At 37.7% G+C, this 23,733-nt stretch overlaps 3 protein-coding genes across 4 annotated transcripts in view; 1 reads left to right on the top strand and 2 right to left on the bottom strand.

The window, feature by feature from the left end:
- The window catches only part of LOC149612716 (uncharacterized), a 52,910-nt gene extending 37,148 nt beyond the window's left edge, over nt 1–15,762 (bottom strand). Inside the window, exons 1-3 of one of the 2 annotated variants that reach the window (XM_089858279.1) lie at nt 15,546–15,753; nt 12,546–13,698; nt 11,573–12,101 (exon numbers count right to left, since the gene is read on the bottom strand). In XM_089858279.1, the coding sequence (XP_089714405.1) occupies nt 11,874–12,101; nt 12,546–13,688 (1,371 nt within the window). In that variant the 5' untranslated portion in view covers nt 13,689–13,698; nt 15,546–15,753 and the 3' untranslated portion in view covers nt 11,573–11,873. Of the gene's footprint in view, nt 1–11,572; nt 12,102–12,545; nt 13,699–15,545 lie in introns of those variants that run through there. The other variant, XM_089858280.1, reaches the window with a different exon arrangement.
- LOC149612717 (kinesin-like protein KIFC1) lies at nt 5,488–6,959 on the bottom strand. Its single transcript, XM_089858233.1, has 4 exons — nt 6,700–6,959; nt 6,538–6,620; nt 6,188–6,366; nt 5,488–5,981 (listed from the first exon to the last, which is right to left on the bottom strand). Exons 1-4 carry the CDS (start codon nt 6,957–6,959, stop codon nt 5,847–5,849), a joined length of 657 nt encoding a protein of 218 aa, XP_089714359.1. The 3' UTR covers nt 5,488–5,846.
- LOC149612715 (PIH1 domain-containing protein 1-like) lies at nt 8,746–23,242 on the top strand. The gene is made up of 6 exons (XM_089858281.1): nt 8,746–8,938; nt 9,295–9,730; nt 11,046–11,166; nt 22,053–22,236; nt 22,830–22,976; nt 23,158–23,242. Exons 1-6 carry the CDS (start codon nt 8,837–8,839, stop codon nt 23,188–23,190), a joined length of 1,023 nt encoding a protein of 340 aa, XP_089714407.1. The 5' UTR covers nt 8,746–8,836; the 3' UTR covers nt 23,191–23,242.
- The last annotated feature ends 491 nt before the right edge of the window (nt 23,243–23,733 follow it).

The following is a 23,733-nucleotide window of genomic DNA, read 5'->3' as shown; positions in this document are numbered from 1 at the left end:
TTCAACTTGAAGTATGTGCAGTCAAAAATGAATGTTGCTGACATCTTTACCAAGGCATTACATAAGATTAACTTTTTAAACCTGATCAGTTTACTTAGATTGCGTTAAAATATGTTTGTGTTAACTATTTTTAGTGTTATTATTATTTTGTATATAGAGTAAACGGTATGTCAAAGTGGGGGAGATTATTGGTATGTGTATTTTACCTATACATTGACATAGCGTTTAGTAGCAATGGTAGTCACTAGGTGGCGCATAGATAGTATAAAAATGACGTAATTCTTTTTCTCCCTACTGCGGAGTAGAGTCTTTTTGTAAACACATCGAAGTAGATGTGAAAGCCCTATTTTCTCTTTATTAAATATTTTTCTAAGTCGAGAACGAGTTTATTTAATCTCTAAACCACACACATATAGCAACAGTTTCAAAAATCTCCTCGCCCGAGAGAGAAGCCTTGCCAGTTTCAAAAATCTCCTCGCCCGAGAGAGAAGCCTTGCCAGTTTCAAAAATATCCTCGCCCGAGAGAGAAGCCTTGCCAGTTTCAAAAATCTCCTCACCCGAGGAAAGCCTTGCCAGTTTCAAAAATCTCCTCGCCCGAGGAAAGCCTTGCCAGTTTCAAAAATATCCTCGCCCGAGAGAGAAGCCTTGCCAGTTTCAAAAATCTCCTGGCCCGAGAGAGAAGCCTTGCCAGTTTCAAAAATCTCCTGGCCCGAGAGAGAAGCCTTGCCAGTTTCAAAAATCTCCTCACCCGAGGAAAGCCTTGCCAGTTTCAAAAATCTCCTCGCCCGAGGAAAGCCTTGCCAGTTTCAAAAATATCCTCGCCCGAGAGAGAAGCCTTGCCAGTTTCAAAAATATCCTCGCCCGAGAGAGAAGCCTTGCCAGTTTCAAAAATATCCTCGCCCGAGAGAGAAGCCTTGCCAGTTTCAAAAATATCCTCGCCCGAGAGAGAAGCCTTGCCAGTTTCAAAAATATCCTCGCCCGAGAGAGAAGCCTTGCCAGTTTCAAAAATATCCTCGCCCGAGAGAGAAGCCTTGCCAGTTTCAAAAATATCCTCGCCCGAGAGAGAAGCCTTGCCAGTTTCAAAAATATCCTCGCCCGAGAGAGAAGCCTTGCCAGTTTCAAAAATATCCTCGCCCGAGAGAGAAGCCTTGCCAGTTTCAAAAATATCCTCGCCCGAGAGAGAAGCCTTGCCAGTTTCAAAAATATCCTCGCCCGAGAGAGAAGCCTTGCCAGTTTCAAAAATATCCTCGCCCGAGAGAGAAGCCTTGCCAGTTTCAAAAATATCCTCGCCCGAGAGAGAAGCCTTGCCAGTTTCAAAAATATCCTCGCCCGAGAGAGAAGCCTTGCCAGTTTCAAAAATATCCTCGCCCGAGAGAGAAGCCTTGCCAGTTTCAAAAATATCCTGGCCCGAGAGAGAAGCCTTGCCAGTTTCAAAAATATCCTCGCCCGAGAGAGAAGCCTTGCCAGTTTCAAAAATATCCTCACCCGAGGAAAGCCTTGCCAGTTTCAAAAATATCCTCACCCGAGGAAAGCCTTGCCAGTTTCAAAAATATCCTCGCCCGAGAGAGAAGCCTTGCCAGTTTCAAAAATATCCTCGCCCGAGAGAGAAGCCTTGCCAGTTTCAAAAATATCCTCGCCCGAGAGAGAAGCCTTGCCAGTTTCCAAAATATCCTGGCCCGAGAGAGAAGCCTTGCCAGTTTCAAAAATCTCCTGGCCCGAGAGAGAAGCCTTGCCAGTTTCAAAAATATCCTCACCCGAGGAAAGCCTTGCCAGTTTCAAAAATATCCTCACCCGAGGAAAGCCTTGCCAGTTTCAAAAATATCCTGGCCCGAGAGAGAAGCCTTGCCAGTTTCAAAAATATCCTCGCCCGAGAGAGAAGCCTTGCCAGTTTCAAAAATATCCTGGCCCGAGAGAGAAGCCTTGCCAGTTTCAAAAATATCCTCGCCCGAGAGAGAAGCCTTGCCAGTTTCAAAAATATCCTGGCCCGAGAGAGAAGCCTTGCCAGTTTCAAAAATATCCTCGCCCGAGAGAGAAGCCTTGCCAGTTTCAAAAATATCCTCGCCCGAGAGAGAAGCCTTGCCAGTTTCAAAAATATCCTCACCCGAGGAAAGCCTTGCCAGTTTCAAAAATATCCTCACCCGAGGAAAGCCTTGCCAGTTTCAAAAATATCCTCACCCGAGGAAAGCCTTGCCAGTTTCAAAAATATCCTCACCCGAGGAAAGCCTTGCCAGTTTCAAAAATATCCTCACCCGAGGAAAGCCTTGCCAGTTTCAAAAATATCCTCACCCGAGGAAAGCCTTGCCAGTTTCAAAAATCTCCTGGCCCGAGAGAGAAGCCTTGCCAGTTTCAAAAATCTCCTCACCCGAGGAAAGCCTTGCCAGTTTCAAAAATCTCCTCGCCCGAGGAAAGCCTTGCCAGTTTCAAAAATCTCCTCGCCCGAGGAAAGCCTTGCCAGTTTCAAAAATATCCTCGCCCGAGAGAGAAGCCTTGCCAGTTTCAAAAATCTCCTGGCCCGAGAGAGAAGCCTTGCCAGTTTCAAAAATCTCCTGGCCCGAGAGAGAAGCCTTGCCAGTTTCAAAAATCTCCTCGCCCGAGAGAGAAGCCTTGCCAGTTTCAAAAATCTCCTCGCCCGAGAGAGAAGCCTTGCCAGTTTCAAAAATATCCTCGCCCGAGAGAGAAGCCTTGCCAGTTTCAAAAATCTCCTCACCCGAGGAAAGCCTTGCCAGTTTCAAAAATCTCCTCGCCCGAGGAAAGCCTTGCCAGTTTCAAAAATATCCTCGCCCGAGAGAGAAGCCTTGCCAGTTTCAAAAATCTCCTGGCCCGAGAGAGAAGCCTTGCCAGTTTCAAAAATCTCCTGGCCCGAGAGAGAAGCCTTGCCAGTTTCAAAAATCTCCTCACCCGAGGAAAGCCTTGCCAGTTTCAAAAATCTCCTCGCCCGAGGAAAGCCTTGCCAGTTTCAAAAATATCCTCGCCCGAGAGAGAAGCCTTGCCAGTTTCAAAAATATCCTCGCCCGAGAGAGAAGCCTTGCCAGTTTCAAAAATATCCTCGCCCGAGAGAGAAGCCTTGCCAGTTTCAAAAATATCCTCGCCCGAGAGAGAAGCCTTGCCAGTTTCAAAAATATCCTCGCCCGAGAGAGAAGCCTTGCCAGTTTCAAAAATATCCTCGCCCGAGAGAGAAGCCTTGCCAGTTTCAAAAATATCCTCGCCCGAGAGAGAAGCCTTGCCAGTTTCAAAAATATCCTCGCCCGAGAGAGAAGCCTTGCCAGTTTCAAAAATATCCTCGCCCGAGAGAGAAGCCTTGCCAGTTTCAAAAATATCCTCGCCCGAGAGAGAAGCCTTGCCAGTTTCAAAAATATCCTCGCCCGAGAGAGAAGCCTTGCCAGTTTCAAAAATATCCTCGCCCGAGAGAGAAGCCTTGCCAGTTTCAAAAATATCCTGGCCCGAGAGAGAAGCCTTGCCAGTTTCAAAAATATCCTCGCCCGAGAGAGAAGCCTTGCCAGTTTCAAAAATATCCTCACCCGAGGAAAGCCTTGCCAGTTTCAAAAATATCCTCACCCGAGGAAAGCCTTGCCAGTTTCAAAAATATCCTCACCCGAGGAAAGCCTTGCCAGTTTCAAAAATATCCTCACCCGAGGAAAGCCTTGCCAGTTTCAAAAATATCCTGGCCCGAGAGAGAAGCCTTGCCAGTTTCAAAAATATCCTCGCCCGAGAGAGAAGCCTTGCCAGTTTCAAAAATATCCTGGCCCGAGAGAGAAGCCTTGCCAGTTTCAAAAATATCCTCGCCCGAGAGAGAAGCCTTGCCAGTTTCAAAAATATCCTGGCCCGAGAGAGAAGCCTTGCCAGTTTCAAAAATATCCTCGCCCGAGAGAGAAGCCTTGCCAGTTTCAAAAATATCCTCGCCCGAGAGAGAAGCCTTGCCAGTTTCAAAAATATCCTCACCCGAGGAAAGCCTTGCCAGTTTCAAAAATATCCTCACCCGAGGAAAGCCTTGCCAGTTTCAAAAATATCCTCACCCGAGGAAAGCCTTGCCAGTTTCAAAAATATCCTCACCCGAGGAAAGCCTTGCCAGTTTCAAAAATATCCTCACCCGAGGAAAGCCTTGCCAGTTTCAAAAATATCCTCACCCGAGGAAAGCCTTGCCAGTTTCAAAAATCTCCTGGCCCGAGAGAGAAGCCTTGCCAGTTTCAAAAATCTCCTCACCCGAGGAAAGCCTTGCCAGTTTCAAAAATCTCCTCGCCCGAGGAAAGCCTTGCCAGTTTCAAAAATCTCCTCGCCCGAGGAAAGCCTTGCCAGTTTCAAAAATATCCTCGCCCGAGAGAGAAGCCTTGCCAGTTTCAAAAATCTCCTGGCCCGAGAGAGAAGCCTTGCCAGTTTCAAAAATCTCCTGGCCCGAGAGAGAAGCCTTGCCAGTTTCAAAAATCTCCTCGCCCGAGAGAGAAGCCTTGCCAGTTTCAAAAATCTCCTCGCCCGAGAGAGAAGCCTTGCCAGTTTCAAAAATATCCTCGCCCGAGAGAGAAGCCTTGCCAGTTTCAAAAATCTCCTCACCCGAGGAAAGCCTTGCCAGTTTCAAAAATCTCCTCGCCCGAGGAAAGCCTTGCCAGTTTCAAAAATATCCTCGCCCGAGAGAGAAGCCTTGCCAGTTTCAAAAATCTCCTGGCCCGAGAGAGAAGCCTTGCCAGTTTCAAAAATCTCCTGGCCCGAGAGAGAAGCCTTGCCAGTTTCAAAAATCTCCTCACCCGAGGAAAGCCTTGCCAGTTTCAAAAATCTCCTCGCCCGAGGAAAGCCTTGCCAGTTTCAAAAATATCCTCGCCCGAGAGAGAAGCCTTGCCAGTTTCAAAAATATCCTCGCCCGAGAGAGAAGCCTTGCCAGTTTCAAAAATATCCTCGCCCGAGAGAGAAGCCTTGCCAGTTTCAAAAATATCCTCGCCCGAGAGAGAAGCCTTGCCAGTTTCAAAAATATCCTCGCCCGAGAGAGAAGCCTTGCCAGTTTCAAAAATATCCTCGCCCGAGAGAGAAGCCTTGCCAGTTTCAAAAATATCCTCGCCCGAGAGAGAAGCCTTGCCAGTTTCAAAAATATCCTCGCCCGAGAGAGAAGCCTTGCCAGTTTCAAAAATATCCTCGCCCGAGAGAGAAGCCTTGCCAGTTTCAAAAATATCCTCGCCCGAGAGAGAAGCCTTGCCAGTTTCAAAAATATCCTCGCCCGAGAGAGAAGCCTTGCCAGTTTCAAAAATATCCTCGCCCGAGAGAGAAGCCTTGCCAGTTTCAAAAATATCCTGGCCCGAGAGAGAAGCCTTGCCAGTTTCAAAAATATCCTCGCCCGAGAGAGAAGCCTTGCCAGTTTCAAAAATATCCTCACCCGAGGAAAGCCTTGCCAGTTTCAAAAATATCCTCACCCGAGGAAAGCCTTGCCAGTTTCAAAAATATCCTCACCCGAGGAAAGCCTTGCCAGTTTCAAAAATATCCTCACCCGAGGAAAGCCTTGCCAGTTTCAAAAATATCCTGGCCCGAGAGAGAAGCCTTGCCAGTTTCAAAAATATCCTCACCCGAGAGAGAAGCCTTGCCAGTTTCAAAAATATCCTCACCCGAGGAAAGCCTTGCCGGTTTCAAAAATCTCGTCACCACCACTTTTATTGACAAGTTGAGGCTTCTAACTGAGAACAATATTAGTCCACGCCAGCTGATGTGGTACCCGTACTTGTCCCTTCTTAGCAACTTGACGCGTTGCTGTTTGCGATATTGACATTAAGACATTCCCAAGATGGGTTAACGATTGGTTTATGTTTATTGTTTCTATTTTTTTTTCGCAACCAAGTTTCCTTCACCAAGTTTTTCGCTGCCCGCTCAATCTACGAGTTAATCGTGGCTTGGACATTTTCTTCATCGGCCGATACATTTATGATGAGAAGCGTTTTTGAATTGCCACCCAAGGTGTTCTTCAGTAAACGCGTTAATACGCTCCTGCGGTAGGGAATATGCTCCACCTAATGGAAAGAAATTATTAACGAATCAAACGAGTACCAAAAAAAACCAGAGTTACTTTTTGTGCAAACGGTGCAACCATCAAGAACGGTTTTAACCACGTGCTTTACTTCAAATTCCCTCAAGAACGGTTTTTTAACCACCCCGCTTTACTTCTTCAAATACGTTTTCTCGCGTGCAATCTGGCTCGAACACATGGTCGCGTTACTTTTTGCGATATTGACATCAACACATTTCCGAGATGGGTTAACGATTGGTTTATGTTTTTCGTTTCTATTTTATTTTTTTTTTCTTTTTTCGCAACCAAGTTTCCTTCGCAAAGTTTTTCTCTACCAGCTAAATCTATGAGATTTATTTCATTAGCCAAAAAAACAATGATACCAGCAACTTACCGTTGAAACTTCGGCCCGTTACTTCTTTATCTCCATTTGTCTTCAATATGTATATTGAATGCGAACGCGAGGAAGTAACATTTTTAGTTGTTGGGGCAATATTCCTTTGTTTTCTCGCTTTAACTATTACTTCTATGGCCTGAAATAAATTATTTAATTTTGAGACCGAGAAAAACGAGCGTCATCGTGAAAAGTATCAGTTCGGTGGCCATGGCCTTGCATCTTCCGCGGTTGTGACTCTGCGAACGGCTAAATTTTCGACGGTCACCTTTCAGTTAACCTTAGAGACCCACTTTTTCATTTTTTGTTAAATCAAATGGTGATTCGCCGTATATTTCTTGGACAAGTTTGAAAATGTGTGGGGATGACCCCTAATTCCGGGTTTTGGTAGTCGCCAACCAAATTGTAACTGTTGGGAGACGGACCTTCCACGGTGTAGGTCTTTCCTGACCCAGCTTGCCCATACGCGAAAACACGTACGTTGAAGCCTTCAAACAGAATTTCTTCGCGTTTCTGCACCTCTTCAAACACATTTTTTTGCGTGCAGTCATGTGCGAAAATGCGGTCAACAATGAACTCGAAGATCATGTTGCTTCGGCACAATTTGCTTGTTGACGCCGCCGCTTCTGAAGCCGCAATTAAAGTTTCGGAACTTTTAACTCTAATTGTCGATGTGTCCGTAGCGTTAAGTTGAGGGCGGACTCGACAGAGAACGCGTATCTCCCCCTGCAATTACGCCAAACATTACGGTTACTCGATAACTAAAGGCGGGCGGCTAAAGAAATTGGATGAACACGAACATTCGCGTACCCAGGGTAACCGGAAGTTTAAGTTACTCGCGCCAAGAAACTGCGTTTCATTTGCCTTCGGTAACCACAATAAGCCCAGCAGATTTGCCACGAACGTCACTCGCCGCTCGCCATAGTAGTCATCGTCCCATTGAAAACACGTCGCAACCTGCCTGCCTGCCACTTCAACGTGGCGCCACCCAAATGATGAGCAAGAATACCGGATTGTCAGAGGAGGACTTGATTAGGCGCTGCACCTATCTGGGGGGCCTTATCAGCGCCCCCCTCCCCAACTGTCGCTCATCATTGTTCCCAATGGTACCCGCGGGATCGGCTAGCGGACCCGTAAAACGCCCCTTGAGCAGCTACCGGAAGTGGGACATCGTTCGTCAGCGGCGAGCCCAGCCAGGTGGTCGGTCGGTGACAAGGAAGGATTAAGGCTGCGCAGCGGAAGGCTCGAGGTGAGGGGACGGGGTAGTTCTTAGTTCCGAGCGCAGCAGTGCCATACGGCCCAGACAATGTATCCGCGACCCCCAGAGGGTTGCAAAGAGCGGGGGCGAGCCAAAGCAACACCTGGGCGGTTCCGAAGCAAATGGCCGAGCTTGAGCTTGCAAGCGCAAAAGATTTAAATATTTCGAGCAAAATCCTGTTTTTACGAGCTACAATCGTGCGTGTAAATGAGCCTTAAGATCTAGATTATCCAGCCCAAAAACAGCCGAAAATTAATTCTTAAAATTCCCATTTTTATATTTAAATATTTCTCTGATAAATAAATAAATGTAATTGCCATAACGCGTGTTTAAATAGTTAAAAGCAATATTGCTGTGATTAAAACTTGCTCTTATTTTAAAACTTAATTGCCATAACTTGTCCTTTAAATAGTTAAAAGCAATATTGCTGTGATTGAAACTTGCTCTTATTTTAAAACTTAATTGCCAAAACTTGTCCTTTAAATAGTTAAAAGCAATATTGCTGTGATTGAAACTTGCTCTTATTTTAAAACTTAATTGCCATAACTTGTGTTTAAATACTTAAAAGCAATATTAACGTGTTTAAAAATGGTTCTTCTTTTAAAATATGTGTTTATATAATTAAAAGCAACATTGACTTGTTCAAAAATTGTTCCTATTTTAAAATGTAATTGCCATAACTTGTGTTTAAATAATCAAAAGCAACATTGACTTGTTCAAAAATTGTTCCTATTTTAAAATGTAATTGCCATAACATGTGTTTAAATAATCAAAAGCAATATTAACTGATTAAAAATTGTTCCTATTTTCAAATGAAGCTTTGCTTTCAACATTATTTACGAGTAATTTTTCCCTCTCCTAGTGACGATGACGTTTCTCTTAAAAATACTTAAGTAAAATTAAGGTAAGTTTCTGACGATTAAAATAATTAATATCAATTATGTTTTATTCAATCAGTTAAGAAAACGTAATTTTAATATATAATAATTAGTACCGCACTTTCTCTTCCAGTTGTAAATGGTATCAATCCTCCTAGTCCTATAACCACGCACCCACAACATCTCCATTTTCAATCCTGTAATATTGCTCCATGGTGATGGAATTTTAGTTTCAAACTTTCTTGGTCGAAAATTCGAAATTGAACGTTTCCTACGGCTTATAAGTTACGTATTTAAGTTTAATCAGGGTTTAACCAAGGATAATTAATATGTCTAAAGATAGCGGTAAACGTAAAACTTTCGATAAGTTAGAATATCCGGAAGAAATCGTCGAAAAAGAGGAAGCTATGGAAGTACAAACATTTATTAAGGTAAGCCTTGGCTTTTTTCCATAATAACCGGCAACCATAACAATAACATTAACACGTGGAAATTTGAAGTTTCGCTTTCAAAATCTTGGTTTGAGTCGTAATAAATGTTATTACGACACAAAAACTAATTATTTAACTTAATTTGAACCATTAAATAAATATTTATTAGCTTTTAATCGAAAATATATGTGAACAAAGTCTCAAACTGAAGTAGTGACACTAACACCACTATTCTAAGTGACTTAAAACTACATAAATACTTAATTTAATCATAATAATTAGCTACCTAATTAAGTATTTGCCAAAATATTACGGAAATTAAACGACAGAAACGTTTCTTTTCATATATTTATTAGGCTTTTCAAGAACTACTCGAAGATAGTGACGGAAATGATTTTTCATCTGATTCCCCGCTGTCATCTGAAATGTCAGTAGACGCTACAGAAATCCAAGCTGAACCTGGATTTTGTATCAAAACGATCGACTCCGATGGCATTAAAGTCTTCTTGAACGTTTGTCATTGCCATGAGATTTCGTGTCCTCCTGAAATTAAGGAAGATGAACTGAGGTCCATTTTGATGTCGGAGGAAGAGAGTGCTTATAGAGTCCCCATGAGTTTGGGATCTGCTCATTATGAAACTGATAAAAGTGGAAAAGAATGCGTGGCTTATGATATTGTCGTTAATACAAAGTTCTTCAAGAAAACGGAGACGAGTGACTTCTTCAAGTATTTCTTTGTCAATATTGCCATTGAGGGAGTTGAGATTAAATACTCAATTAAATTGAATAGAGGTGAATATACTGTTTACTTATTTCTTTTATTAAATGGGATTTATATTTAATTTTAATTAAAATTTTTATTAGCATGTGAAATTTATGTGATTTTATTTGCATGTTTTCACATTTTATTTAAATTATTTATGTTACATATTGTCTATTTAGGTCTAATTTCATTTAAAGTTAGTTATATTTGGTCTAATTTTTATTAAAGTTAGTTATATTTGGTCTAATTTTTATTAAAGTTAGTTATATTTGGTCTAATTTTTATTAAAGTTAGTTATATTTGGTCTAATTTCATTTAAAGTTAATTACATTTGGTCTAATTTTAATTAAAGTTAGTTATATTTGGTCTAATTTTATTTAAAGTTAGTTACATTTGGTCTAATTTCATTTAAAGTTAGTTACATTTGCTCTAATTTTAATTAAAGTTAGTTACATTTGGTCTAATTTAATTTAAAGTTAGTTAAATTTGGTCTAATTTAATTTAAAGTTAGTTAAATTTGGTCTAATTTTAATTAAAGTTAATTACATTTGGTCTAATTTCATTTAAAGTTAGTTACATTTGGTCTAATTTCATTTAAAGTTAGTTACATTTGGTCTAATTTCATTTAAAGTTAGTTACATTTGGTCTAATTTCATTTAAAGTTAATTACATTTGGTCTAATTCCATTTAAAGTTAGTTACATTTGCTCTAATTTTAATTAAAGTTAGTTACATTTGGTCTAATTTAATTTAAAGTTAGTTAAATTTGGTCTAATTTTAATTAAAGTTAATTACATTTGGTCTAATTTCATTTAAAGTTAGTTACATTTGGTCTAATTTCATTTAAAGTTAGTTACATTTGGTCTAATTTCATTTAAAGTTAGTTACATTTGGTCTAATTTCATTTAAAGTTAGTTACATTTGGTCTAATTTCATTTAAAGTTAGTTACATTTGGTCTAATTTCATTTAAAGTTAATTACATTTGGTCTAATTCCATTTAAAATTAGTTACATATGGTCTAATTTCATTTAAAGTTAATTACATTTGATCTAATTTCAATTAAAGTTAGTTAAATTTGGTCTAATTTCATTTAAAGTTAATTACATTTGGTCTAATTTTAATTAAAGTTAGTTATATTTGGTCTAATTTCATTTAAAGTTAGTTACATTTGCTCTAATTTTAATTAAAGTTAGTTACATTTGGTCTAATTTCATTTAAAGTTAGTTACATTCCGTCTAATTTTAATTAGGTTATTTAGGTCTAATTATATTGATTATTAAGACCTAAAATGTAATAAATAAATTAATTAAGCACTTATTTATTTTATTTATAATTTGGTGACAGAAACGGCCAAATGTTTGAAAAACAAACATTATCACGGAAAAATGCAAAAACATTTCATCAGATCACAACCAAAACCTTTAATCACGGAATTGGATAACAAACACAGTTCATCATTAAACGAGTAAGTGAATAACCTTTAATTAAATCCATTAGATTAATGTAATTAAGCCCCACGTGTTCCCGCGCCAAAAATTTGACAGTTAGGCTTAACGAGTTTCAACTCTCAAAGTGTAGATGGCGGTAGTGTAGTAGTTTTGCCGCCATTTTAGGCCCCACGTGTGTGTTTCCCAATTCGCGCCAAAAAATTGACAGTTAGGCTTAACGAGTTTCAACTCTCAAAAGTGTAGATGGCGGTAGTGTAGTAGTTTTAAATCCTTACACCCGTTGAAAACCAGATAAATTTAAAATTCAGTTCAGTTCAATTCAAAGGATTCGGAAAAATTATAATCGCGATCTAATTTACAAACAGACTGTGCAATATTACGATTTAAATTAAAAACAGTTAATTAGGAATTAAATCCAAAACGTATATTTATAAAAACAATTTATTTGGCAAAAATCAGTTTGTACGATTCAGTTCAGTTCGTACAAAATTACTGTACATGAAATTAGGAATTCATAATAACGTTTTAACAAAAAAAAAATGTCTGAAGATTAAATTCAAAACTCAAACACTTAAAAAGATAATTAGATAATATAATTAATGCTTGGAAATATTTATATAACAATGATAATGAAGTGATGATATTTATGATTAATTGACCATCGTGTGACGTCACTGGGAAGATATAGAGAAAGGGGGGAGGAGAGGGGCGTGGTTACATCACATCACCAACATCCGTTAGTACAGGAAAAAAATGATTGGTGAAATTGGACAGTTGAATTGAGCATTTCAAGCCAACCAACACCGACATTGTGGAAGAGTCCATTGGGGAAAGGGGGCATTTTGCAACTGTCCATGACGAAGTATTTTAGGAAATGACCTTGCATGCCCTTCATGGCGTCTTTTAATACTTCCATGTTGCGAATGTTTTTGCACAAAGCAACTGTCTCGATCTAAATAAATAAATAAATGTAAAACATTAAAAATGTTATGAACATTGGATGGAGGAGTGTTTTAACGATGATCCCCTTTTGTATTGTTAAATTTAGGGACTATAATATAAATATTCACGGGAAAACTAACGTTTATTCAAAGGGGTAGATGTATTTGTTATTTTATTGTTTGTTTAAATTTTATTTGGGAAAGGAATTCTATGAATTCAAAGGGAATTGGTTTCCGTTTTCAAAATAATCCGGATTACGATAGCTTTGATGAAAATATGTAAAAGTCATTCTAGCGTATCATCTCCTTGCACTTATTTATCTAAACAATTTTATGAATGGTGAAATTAACACCGGGGAAGCCACGCCCTTAAATAATTTGCTATGACACGTGATTGACACCGCGTTGACACGATTTCAAGAGCATTTCTAATCGTTAAAGAGACATTGTCTTACCTCTTCTGGGTTTTGATGACTCCTGATTTCGATACATTCGCAAGGGTGGATATCTTCTGGTCTAGGGCAAGCTTGTTTATGCGTCCCTACTGTTGGTTTCTTTCTGGGTTCCATTTTACTCGGTACTTCCGGTTGCGCCGTTGTTGAGGGTCTCCTAGTTGGTCTTCCCTGTTTTGGAGGACCCGTTCGACATCGTGGAGTTGTTAGTCTTGGCCCCGTTGGCGTGGTTGTCATTATACTCGACTCCGTAGTAGTTGTAGTTGTTGTTGTTGTTGGAGGTAGTTTGGTTGTCAAACGTTCGATCGTCGTGGTTAGGTCCTTTGAAATGACGTCACTCGAAGTAGTTACAGGAGATTTGGTGGTTAAGTCATAACCCGAGGATAGGTAATCTTTCAAGATGCTGCTGTCCTTTGTTACTGATTCTTCTGATGTCGCAGTGGTTGTTAATTCCTTTGTAGTGTCCCTTGAAATTCCAGATGTTTTTAAAGGGATGTCTTCTGAAGTTACGATCGTTTTCTTTGTAGTTATGTCTTCTGAATCTGCTATTGGTATCTTTGTAGTCGTGTTCCCTGAAGTTAAGGATGGTTTTTCCGTTGGTGTGTCCCCTGAAGTTGAATAACGAATCTCTGTAACCACATCCTCCGTAGGTGAGTTAGGGACTCGCGTAGTTGTAGGCATTATTCTCTGTGTAGTTTCCTCATTCGGAAGCGGCCTCTTAGTCGTCATCCATTGTACATCCAGCGTAGTTGTAGGCGAAATTTTGGTAGTTGTCATTTCACTAACTTCCAAAGTACTTGAGGGTTGCATCATAATACTACTGGTAGTTAAGAACGTGGCTTTGTCAGGGTCTTCATTGATGGTAGTTAGTACACGCGGTTGTTTGTAATGGTGTTCCATTTGGTCTTCATTGGGCCCATCTTGGTAGGAACTGACCAAGTCCTTGTCGCTTAACAGGACAATGCCCGGTGTGGCGCTAGTGACCGGATAGTCCGCGTATTCGTGTTCCGAGACGCTTTGAACTCCTTTGAAACTTGTTGAGGAAGAGAACAGTCCGGACCCTGGTAGATTTGTACTTGAACTACATGTCACTATTGTAACCAGCGTACTTGTTAAAATAATTGCCCTCCATAGATGAAGTGCCATCCTGATTAACCTATAATTAAGTTTATAAATTTATTAACGATAAAATAATAATACGTTTGACCTTTTGACCTTCATAGGATTAGATAAAAGGTACTTTTAAGAATTCGGGGTTTTATTTTGTAAAGTGGCGATGGGGGGAAACCTTAGGAAGGTTAGAAATTCTTTTAAAATTGAAAGCATTTTGTTCTTTATCTCGTTTTGGAATCGTTACAAGTTGAACACGTGTTGTACTGAGCTGATGTTAGCCGGTGGTCTATTTTATAGTCCATAAGTTTATAAGATATGTTCACCATAAGTTGGTGAGTGAGGTAGGTCATAGATTCGAGGAGGTAAAGCGAGGGAGGGGCCAGGTGAGTGGTGAGGCGCTGCTGTCAAAGGGGGCTTAGTAATGCATAGACTAAATAGGACCTAGATGGAAATAAGTCTTAGCTGCAAAATTAATTAACCACCACCGAGTGTACTTAGGACTTCAATTGACTCGTTCCCCCTCGTTCTCCTTCTCGAAGTAGTTATCTCGAGCTGCTTTCTTTCAATAGCACTACGAACTTGTATAGGTAGTGTCATACTTATGGAAGGAACATAAGTTATGTTTATACTTGGTAAACAATTTTCTCGTTTTACAGCTAGCTTCGACAATGGTTAGGTAGGCCTATAGGTGAATTTTTTTCTAAAGTGTATGAAGTGTAGCTTGAGGGCCTGATTCCGCTATTGTAGTCGTTTTTGACAGCTGGAAAGCATTGGAGGAATTTTAAAGGCCACCAAAGCTGTTTTTTAAATGGGGATTTTGCTTTTTTATGGTTACTGAATTTTTAAGACCAAAAATATCTATTTTCATTGCCATGGAGTAATTTAACTGGAGTGACAATTATCTAGTTATGTTTAATAAATTATTGCTCCATGATTAGTTTATTATTAACACAGAAAAGATATCAATTAACAAGTGGGTTAATTTATATTAATAATTGATCAATTATGGTAATTAGGAACGTTCTAATTAAACATGAACGACTTGTTTTATTGAGATCGTCTAGTAAAGACACTTTTTCAGGGGGGGGGGGAAATGTACCGTTTGCCCCTTAAAGCCAATAACACGTTTTTCGCGCTCATTATGGTTTAAGAGAGAGGTTTGCTAATGCGATATAATTATTCCACTTTCAACCGGTAAATATTATATTTCCGGTTCAAAATGTATTCGTTATTTATATATTTATTTATTGGGTTCCAAAGTTCAAATTAAAAGGTTTAATGAAATTAAGAATTTTTTTGAATTATTTCCCCTCATTACGTCATTGGTTTATTTAATTCGGGAATTTCCATAGTTTAGTAATAGCAGCTTTTAACTTCTTAACAAGGTGAAATGAAATTTAAAGTTCTTACAAATTATTAAGTATTTTACTAGGAATTCTGGGAAACCTGTTTAGGAAAATTAATTTTTGGTTTTTCCTCGTGATTCGCTTTCAAAAATTTACACTTAATTTTTTTTCTAATTTCGCCGTTGAAAAACACTTCGGGCTAATTAATTTTAGTAATGAATTTGATTTAAATAAATTAGGTCGTATTTTTAATTATAATAATAAATTTGCTCTCTCTCACTTAGTATGAACTTTTAACCTCAAATACGGTTTTAGATTATCCACCCTAATAAAATTAAATTTATATTAGTTTAATTACGATTAAACTTATTTCTTAGAAAAATAATGAATTAAAAAGCAGTAAAATTATAAAACTTAATTTAAATAACTTCCCAATGAACTAAAACACTATAAGTATAATATTCATCAATTTAAATGATATTAGTTAGTTTAATCACGATTAAATTTATTATAAGATTTAAAAAAATCATAATACATAACTTACCCAATATTAAAACGATATCCAAATCAAATCAAGCTGTTCACCGAAATTAACACAGAAAAAACACTCAAATTTACACAAACTTTCCCAGCGGTGTTCAAAAAACAGTTCAAACCGAACGAAACACGTCCGTATTGCAGCGTTCTTTGTGCTAGTCTACCTGAGAAGAATTCTAACTATACAAGCCATACCTGTAACCTTCCCTATCTGAATGGTTTTTGTCGTCTTTGCCGATAACAGACTCACACTCACACCGGAATATCTGTTTCACCCCCCCCCTTTCCCCCATATCCACTTTTTAAAGGCGTCCTCTGTTAGTTCAAATTGCCCCGGGGCAATTTATTGGCCCCATTGTGGGGGGAAAGCGATGACGTCACCAGGTGTACGCTATAACTCTAGTAAGAGTAGTAGTTTCCTGTGCCATGTACTATTTTATTATTGAAAGGAAAAAAAAATAAAGGTTTGTTCGCATTTAATTTTAATTTTACGTAATTTAATTATTATTTTTCGTAATATGGGTTTTTAATAAAATATAAAAATTGGGTTAACTTCTTTTTACTTAAGTGACGAAATTAATTCGGGTTGTTTAATATTTTTAGTTAGGGTTAGGTTTTTGAGATCGTAATTAATAAATTTTCGTAACATTGATTACAAATTAAACTGATAATTTTATCTATTTTAACAGCTGCGTAGATAAACATTTTTTCTTTCTAAATATCATTTAACGTTTTGTAATTCAAGATTAATTTTTAAACGTCATAATCAGGTGATGTAACAAATGAGATAGTTCAGTTACTGAATTTGAAACTCGAACCATTTCTTGAAATTTTATGACTTTTAATACCCAAGGCATTTTTTTAAATTGAATTCCATGAATTTTACATGTTTTCCATGACCCCTGATAACCCCCTTGTATTTATATATAGTTATTAAGTCCTCTAAAAAACTACATATTATATTTTGTAACAATAATTTTGATCCGTCCAAGCCACTCAAACGCTATAATTTCGAGGCTTTTTTTGTGGCCCCATTTTTTAAAATAAATTCCCTGACTTTTCCATGTTTTCCATGATCCCTGAGAACCCCTGTAAAAAACCACTATTTTGTAACAATAATTTTGATCAGTCCAAGCCACTCAAACGCTATAATTTCGAGGCTTTTTTGTGACTCCATTTTTTTAAAGTAAATTCCCTGACTTTTCCACGTTTTACATGACCCCTGAGAACCCCTGTAAAAAACCACTATTTTGTAACAATAATTTTGATCAGTACAAGCCACTCAAACGCTATAATTTAAATTTCAAGGCTTTTTATATACAATAAAACAAATTAAGGATTTCAAGGTTAATTCTACGATTAGTCCGAGGTTTTAAAGAAAGGATAAGATTTTTGATGTCTTTTTAATGCGAACTGAGTCACTTGAGGAAAGCTTGGGGACTCGTTCAAGTTGAACACAATTAGGGAATCATCATAGTTTTGGCGCTAGTCATAGGTCCTAGCCCACAGGAAGGTAACCCCCAAAAAAATGAATTTGTTTTAAAATTCACCTGCCCAGTTTTTAGAAAAGACATATTTTTTATTATTTTAAGGGGTGGTCCTATTCCTAAATTCCTCGTGGTCTATCTAGCAAACTTCGTGGGGGTTATGAGCTTCTAAAGTATTTACGAAACACATGGTTGCTATGGTTACGGGGATATTTTTACCTCTCCGTGTGACGTAGTCCAGGAGAGGTTCTGTAACGGCCGTGTCTGTCTGTGTGTGTGTCTGTCTGTCCGTTGTTACACCCACGTGACCGCGTTCGCAGTTTGCGTATCGGAGCAAACGTGTTCGCCATTTCCGAACTGCTTTCACAGTCACGGAAATGGCTCCTCTACTTGAGTTCTCACACCACCAATCTTCTGGTCTTTGTCCATCCCACACGGACACTAGTCTGTTCTTACTGGCTTCTAATCACCACCATCTTCTGGTCTTCGTCCATTCCACGTGGACACCAGTCTGTACATACTGGCTTCTAATCACCACCATCTTCTGTTCTTTGTCAATCCCACATTGACACCCGTCTGCACTTACACTGCCTTCTAACACCACCATCCACTGGTCTTCCGTCTATTCCACATAGACACCAATCTGTATCATTGGCTTCTACTCCATTATCATCGTTTGGTTTTAGGATATACGCGGCGATCAGCTAGGGTTACGAGAAACGTCTAGCCTCCCTAAGGTAGGATCGCTACCAAAGGTTTTCGCATTTGCGGTTTTTCCTTACTATTATAATGGAAACGAATCGTATATATACCCCAAAATTTGAAGAAAGCGGGAAGAGGGGTACCCTTCACTTTAAACGTCAATATTAGCAAAGTTTGAGAAGATAATAAGTATAACTTTATTTTAAACGATTTAACTATTATTAATGTTAATTATTGAAGATTAAAATAATTAAAAATAATTATATTTATTTAAATATTAAAGATAAACCTCTCGTGCAAAGAGAGAGATTATCATTGCCTCCTATATCTACCAAGGCCCGTGCATTGTGATATATTTCATTCATTGCATAAACATAAGCGAGATTGTTTTGGGAAAAAAATACTGCTTCCACTAATGCGTTTATACTCCTTGTTACTGTTGTATAGAGTAATCATGATAAAAGCTTAAAAAATTACGAGAGGACAGACCTTTTTTATCCTCATTCAAAAATATTTTTTGGTGCTAAGACTGCTTTAAAAAATCCAAACGGTTAGGCATTGGTAAAAAAGACAAATGATATTTTTCAAATCTTATGAGATAACGCCCACCTAGTTGAAAATTGCCGTTTTTTATCCGCGGGAGCCATTCCTTATGAGAATTTCGATGCTAGTAGGTTGTCAATTAAACTACCGGTATATTATTGTTGTTGGAAATTGGATATTAAGTCAAATTAAGTGGTTGTAAAGAGCCAGCAGGTTTTTGCCACTTCTTTTTGTGAGTATTTGATTTTTACCTCTCCGAGTGACGTATGTCACGGAGAGGTTCTGTAACGATCGTGTGTGTCTGTCTGTGTGTGTGTCTGTGTGTGTGTCTGTGTGTCTGTGTGTGTGTCTGTTGTTACACCCACGTGACCGCGTTCGCAGTTTCCAAATCGGAGCAAACGTGTTCGCCATTTCCGAACTGCTTTCACAGTCACGGAAATGGCTACTCTATGGCGAGTTCTCACACCACCATCTTCTGGTCTTTGTCCATCCCACACGGACACCAGTCTGTACTTACAGGCTTCTAATCACCACCATCTTATGGCCTTCGTCCATCCCACATGGACACCAGTCTGTACACACTGGCTTCTAACACCACCATCTTCTGGTCATTGTCCATCCCACATGGACACCAGTCTGTACACACTGGCTTCTATCACCACCATCTTCTGGTCTTCGTTTTTGTCCATCGCACATGGACACCAGTCTGTACTTACTGGCTTCTAACACCACCATCTTCTGGTCATTGTCCATCCCACATGGACACCAGTCTGTACACACTGGCTTCTAACACCACCATCTTCTGGTCTTTGTTTCTGTCCATACCACATGGACACCAGTCTGTACACCTGGCTTCTACACCACCATCTTCTGGTCTTTGTTTTTGTCCATCACACATGGACACCAGTCTGCACACCTGGCTTCTACTCCATCGTCATCGTTTGGTTTAAGACATTCGCGGCGATCAGCTAGGGTTACGAGAAACGTCTAGCCTCCCTAGGGTGGGTTGTCCACGATAGGTTTTCGCAATTGCGGTTGTTCTTGCTTTTAACTGTAGTTCGACACCCTTATATACTACCTATTTGATGAAGGCGAAGCAACCGGCGTATGCTTCATTTCAAACGCCAATATTAGTCAAGTCTCTCAAGAATGTTTAATTGTTCTTTTTTAAAACGATGTAACGTTCAATAAGGCTAATAACTAGCGAAGAAAATATTAAATATTAATTATATTCATTTTAATATTTAAGATAATCTTGTTTCTCAATTCAAAATTAATACGGAAAGAGTTAAAAAGCAGTCTATGCTTTTGTCTGTGTGTGTCCGTCCGTTGTTACAGTAGTGCGCTGCGTTAGAAGTTCGTTTTGTTTTGATGTGTAAAGGAATCCTACAGAACCATAATATTCCCTTTATCCTTAATATAAAGTGAATATGTGGAAATACTTTTCGTAATTATGATGCATTTAGTACTTTTGTAGCTTTAAAGCTCTATTTCATTTTGATATTCCAAAATAGTTTTTTAATATTATTATTTAAAATGGATGTTTATATATTACCTAAGCTATACTACATCTGTTTATAGCATAATCCTTTCTAAAGTGAATTCAAGTACAATGCTACTATGTTGGTCATATGAACTTTGATTTGTCAATAGGCCTAGTGAACCAAAAAGTAAACGCTTGGGTTTGGATTTCGTTTCTGTAATGCAGATACGTTAACGGTTCAGAGTGAGCCGAAAGTTAAGTACACTTTAGGCTTAGATATTATAATCATGGTGGAAATCTGGGCCGCGTTCAGCAGAGCCCAGCGCTGTTAACAGTGTCCTACATAACGGGATTTTGTTTTTGAATTTTGACGTCACGGTGCTTAGCACTGAGCTAGCGCGGTCCTCAAAGAAAATAGTCGGCTTTTTGGATAACGTGACGTAAAACGTGTAGTTCTCAGCTTGGCGAAAAAACCATGGATGAATTAATACAAATAGCTCTTTGGGACTATAGCTATTTAATTGGCGTGAAACCAGTTGATCACGCGAGAATTTTGAGAGATATGCTAGTTTCTAATTTTAATTATAAAAGTTGTTATCTATCTCTATAAATATGTTATCATACAATTTTTGTTAAGCCTTGGTACCTTGCACGTTTTATTGCGCTAGCGTCATTTATAAAACGCCGATGACCGGAAAGAAGCTATGACGACAGAGCTCACCGGTAAACATTTCCAAAATCCGCTGTCTTTTTTGGTGAGCTCTGCTGAACGCAGCCCAGACCAGTGAAAGGTCTGATCGTAATCGGATAATAGCTTCGTGTTTTCATGCTTTTTATGGTACGCATTTACTTTCAGTGTGTGTAGCCACAAATAAGCTTTGGTGTTATGTAACGTTAACAGACATGATGACAAACTAAGAAAATCGTTGAGGTGAAACGAGAGGATAGTGTTTACATGCCAACCCTGTTGTGAATATGGCTTTGAACATAGAGGGCATACAGTTGAGGAGTAGAAAATTGGGCCTTTACAAATACGTAAAGGTAGTATCCCTCCAAAGTTTTATCTCTTCATTTCCCGTTTCTCCCCCATCGGATGATTTTAATGTGTACAAGTATATCATTATTGGATGTAAAATGTCGTCTGATTTACAGTATATTTGCTATGCTTTGTATACTGCTTTAATATTTCATACATTTTAACTTAAGAAACATTTCCATATCTGGGTAAATAAGTTTGTAAGTAGTCGTCTTGACTCGGAGAGGTAATATTTTGGTTTTCCCAACTTGTTATATGTAAAATGGAGGAAGATAATGTTGAGAGTAAGGATGAAATGCGGAAGCGCAAAGCGCGGGAAAGGATGAGGGCAAAAGGTCGACGTTTTCATTGGATACTTAAGGTTATATAATCTTCTCGACACGGAGAGGTAATATTTTGGTTTTCCCGACTTGTTTTGTATTTGGTATTTTGTTGGGGGGCTATAATATAGTCTGCAAATAAAAGTGTTGCCAATATTCAATCGTTATATCTACAACAACAGACTGAATTAAGCTTGTAGAATTCAGTTCGATTCAGTTCTAACCCCAAATGATGCAGGAGATACTCTAATAACAAATTACTGGCAACCTTGAAGTAGAAATAAAGTTGAGAAACCTTTGGGGAGGATAGAACTAAAGTTCATTTAGTTTTTGGTTGAAATTTGATTCCGAAATAAACGTTTTTCTAACTTTTACCATCTTTTAGGGAAATAGTTGAAATACCGGAAACCGTTATTGCTAAAAATACAATTAAAAATTACAATTTTTTTATATATTGTTGTATTTTAATTTAATATTAAGTAATCTAATTAACACACACACCGTAATATCCGGTGGAAGGAAGGGTATTCACATCCGGATTGAATCTATTCATATATTATTCTATTCACGTCGTATTTCACATGAATTTAGTAACCCTCATTATAATATGAATAATAGAGAGTTTAAGCATCCCCTAAACGCGTACGTGTAGCTACCTTCCACAGTGCATTAGACCAATGCATTGTCAAAGGTGGCTACACGTACGCGTATAGGGGATGCTTATAGGCTAGCCCTAAGCCTAAGTTTTCACCATAATTCCCTAAGCCTAATCTATATTTACAATACTTCTGTATTTTTTCTTGAAATTGTTAAGCCTAATCTATATTTACAATACTTGTGTATATTTTGGTTGAAATTGTTAAGCCTAATCTATATTTATCTGTGTATTTTTCTTGTAATTGTTAAGCCTAACCAATTTTTCTCGTTTGTTTATGGTTTACAGATCTAATTCTAGCCAAAAACAACAAGAAACGCCCTTATTACAAGCCGCGGAAACGAAATACACGAAAAAACCACTTCTTCAATCGTTGACCGGGCCTAAAAAACCAAATTTCGTCATCAAAAAGGAACCGGCGCATTTTGAAAAGCCCACCAAAATGATTGTTACTTTCAATTTGGATGGTCACGTGAGTAAAAGTTTCACTTTAAAACCCCTAAGAGGCAAACAATACGGAATAATCCAATATAGTTCAAATGATGGGGGGAAAGATCCGACAGGTTATAGAACCGTACTGAACTGACTTACCAAAAAAACCGTTAAATTTTCGGCGGCAAAATACTGAGTTTGTAGTTTTTGAAAAGCTCCCGTTTTTGGCTTGAAATTAACTTTTATCGAGTTAGTTAACGGTAATTAAGTCTAAATTAATATTAAATAAGTTAAATTTGATTAATTTAAACCGAAATAACGCTTTTATAAAAGGTTTTTAAGTTAAAAATAATAGAAAATCAAAAGTTGTGATTTGAGTTTTGACACTATACCAAAAGTGAGTTTATATTTTGTTTAAACTTAAAATTAATTTTAATTAGAGAGATTTAAGTTAATAATTACGATAATTAGAGCTTAGCATCACTGATTTTTATATTAGTTAATGTTATTTTTAACTTTTAAGGGAAAATATTGGAAATTTATCTTACACTTAATTTATATATAAATTCCGACACTTAACTAATGCTAATTAATCTAATTTAAGTACTTCTCCCCCCTTTTTACTATTGTTAGGCTGACAGCACGTATTTAAACGTCGATATTGGGGAAGACCGCTTGATTTTGGAAGACACAAAAGGCATTTATGCTAAAACGGACTTTTATCTTCCGTTTAACGTTGAACAAGAAAAATGTCATGCCGAATTTGACCGACTTAATAAAGTAAGTTGAGAGATAAGTTTATTTATTTAATTATTTAGTTAGTAAGAGAGTTATTCACGATATTAAGAATGTCTGAAAAGTGAAAATTAACCCAAAAAACCCCTGAAACTTTCCTTGAAGTATAGTTTTTAACGAATAATTAAACTTCCAAGTTCATATTATTCTTAATTACTGTTTTCAGGTGCTGACTCTATCTCTACTCTGCTCTTATTAAAAAGATTCTACTTCGTTTTGCTTTTCTTTTATGATTTAACGCAAATTATTTATTTATTTTTCTTATTTTTCATATTTTTCTATAAAAGGGATAATGAAGTAGAGAAATTAGTTATTTATAATTAATTAAAAGGTGTTAAAATATGCATAAAACATTTTTTTTGAGAATTATTCTAATATTTTTATGCATATTTTAACACCTTTAATTAATTAAAATTAATTTTTTTGTACTTCATTATCCCTTTAAGTCTGTAACTCAATTGTACTCAAATTAATTCCCTTTCCCTGTTAAATATAATTAAATAATATTGCAAAAATTCAACTAAATTTTTGGCCTATTTTTTAAACCAATCAAATTGTATCACAAAAATTCCACACCAAATTTTGGCCTATTTTTTAAACCAATCAAATGATACCTTCAAATTTTTGGCCTATTTTTTAAACCAATGAAAACGATTTAAACCATTCAAATTATTCCCTTCCAAAAAAATACACCTACCTATAAATGAAATTAAATTAATTTTAATTAAGTTAATTTAATTAA

The sequence above is a fragment of the Phalangium opilio genome, unplaced genomic scaffold (genome assembly GCF_054372755.1).
Source record: "Phalangium opilio isolate 3A_F unplaced genomic scaffold, DU_Popi_V2 ptg000232l_1, whole genome shotgun sequence".
Classification (NCBI taxonomy): Eukaryota; Metazoa; Arthropoda; class Arachnida; order Opiliones; family Phalangiidae; genus Phalangium; species Phalangium opilio.
The sequence above is the reverse complement of the archived record's forward strand: the minus strand, read 5'-3'. Positions and strand labels throughout refer to the sequence as shown.

Coding starts and splice junctions, on each gene's coding strand:
- LOC149612717 (XM_089858233.1), bottom strand. CDS start 6,959: ATGATCTTCGAGTTCATTGTTGACCGCATTTTCGCACATGACTGCACG. Junction 6,621..6,699: donor ACTTGTCCAAGAAATATACG/GCGAATCACCAT, acceptor TCGAAAATTTAG/CCGTTCGCAGAGTCACAACC. Junction 6,367..6,537: donor GATGACGCTCGTTTTTCTCG/GTCTCAAAATTA, acceptor TTCAACGGTAAG/TTGCTGGTATCATTGTTTTT.
- LOC149612715 (XM_089858281.1), top strand. CDS start 8,837: ATGTCTAAAGATAGCGGTAAACGTAAAACTTTCGATAAGTTAGAATAT. Junction 8,939..9,294: donor AAGTACAAACATTTATTAAG/GTAAGCCTTGGC, acceptor TATATTTATTAG/GCTTTTCAAGAACTACTCGA. Junction 22,237..22,829: donor CTTTCAATTTGGATGGTCAC/GTGAGTAAAAGT, acceptor TACTATTGTTAG/GCTGACAGCACGTATTTAAA.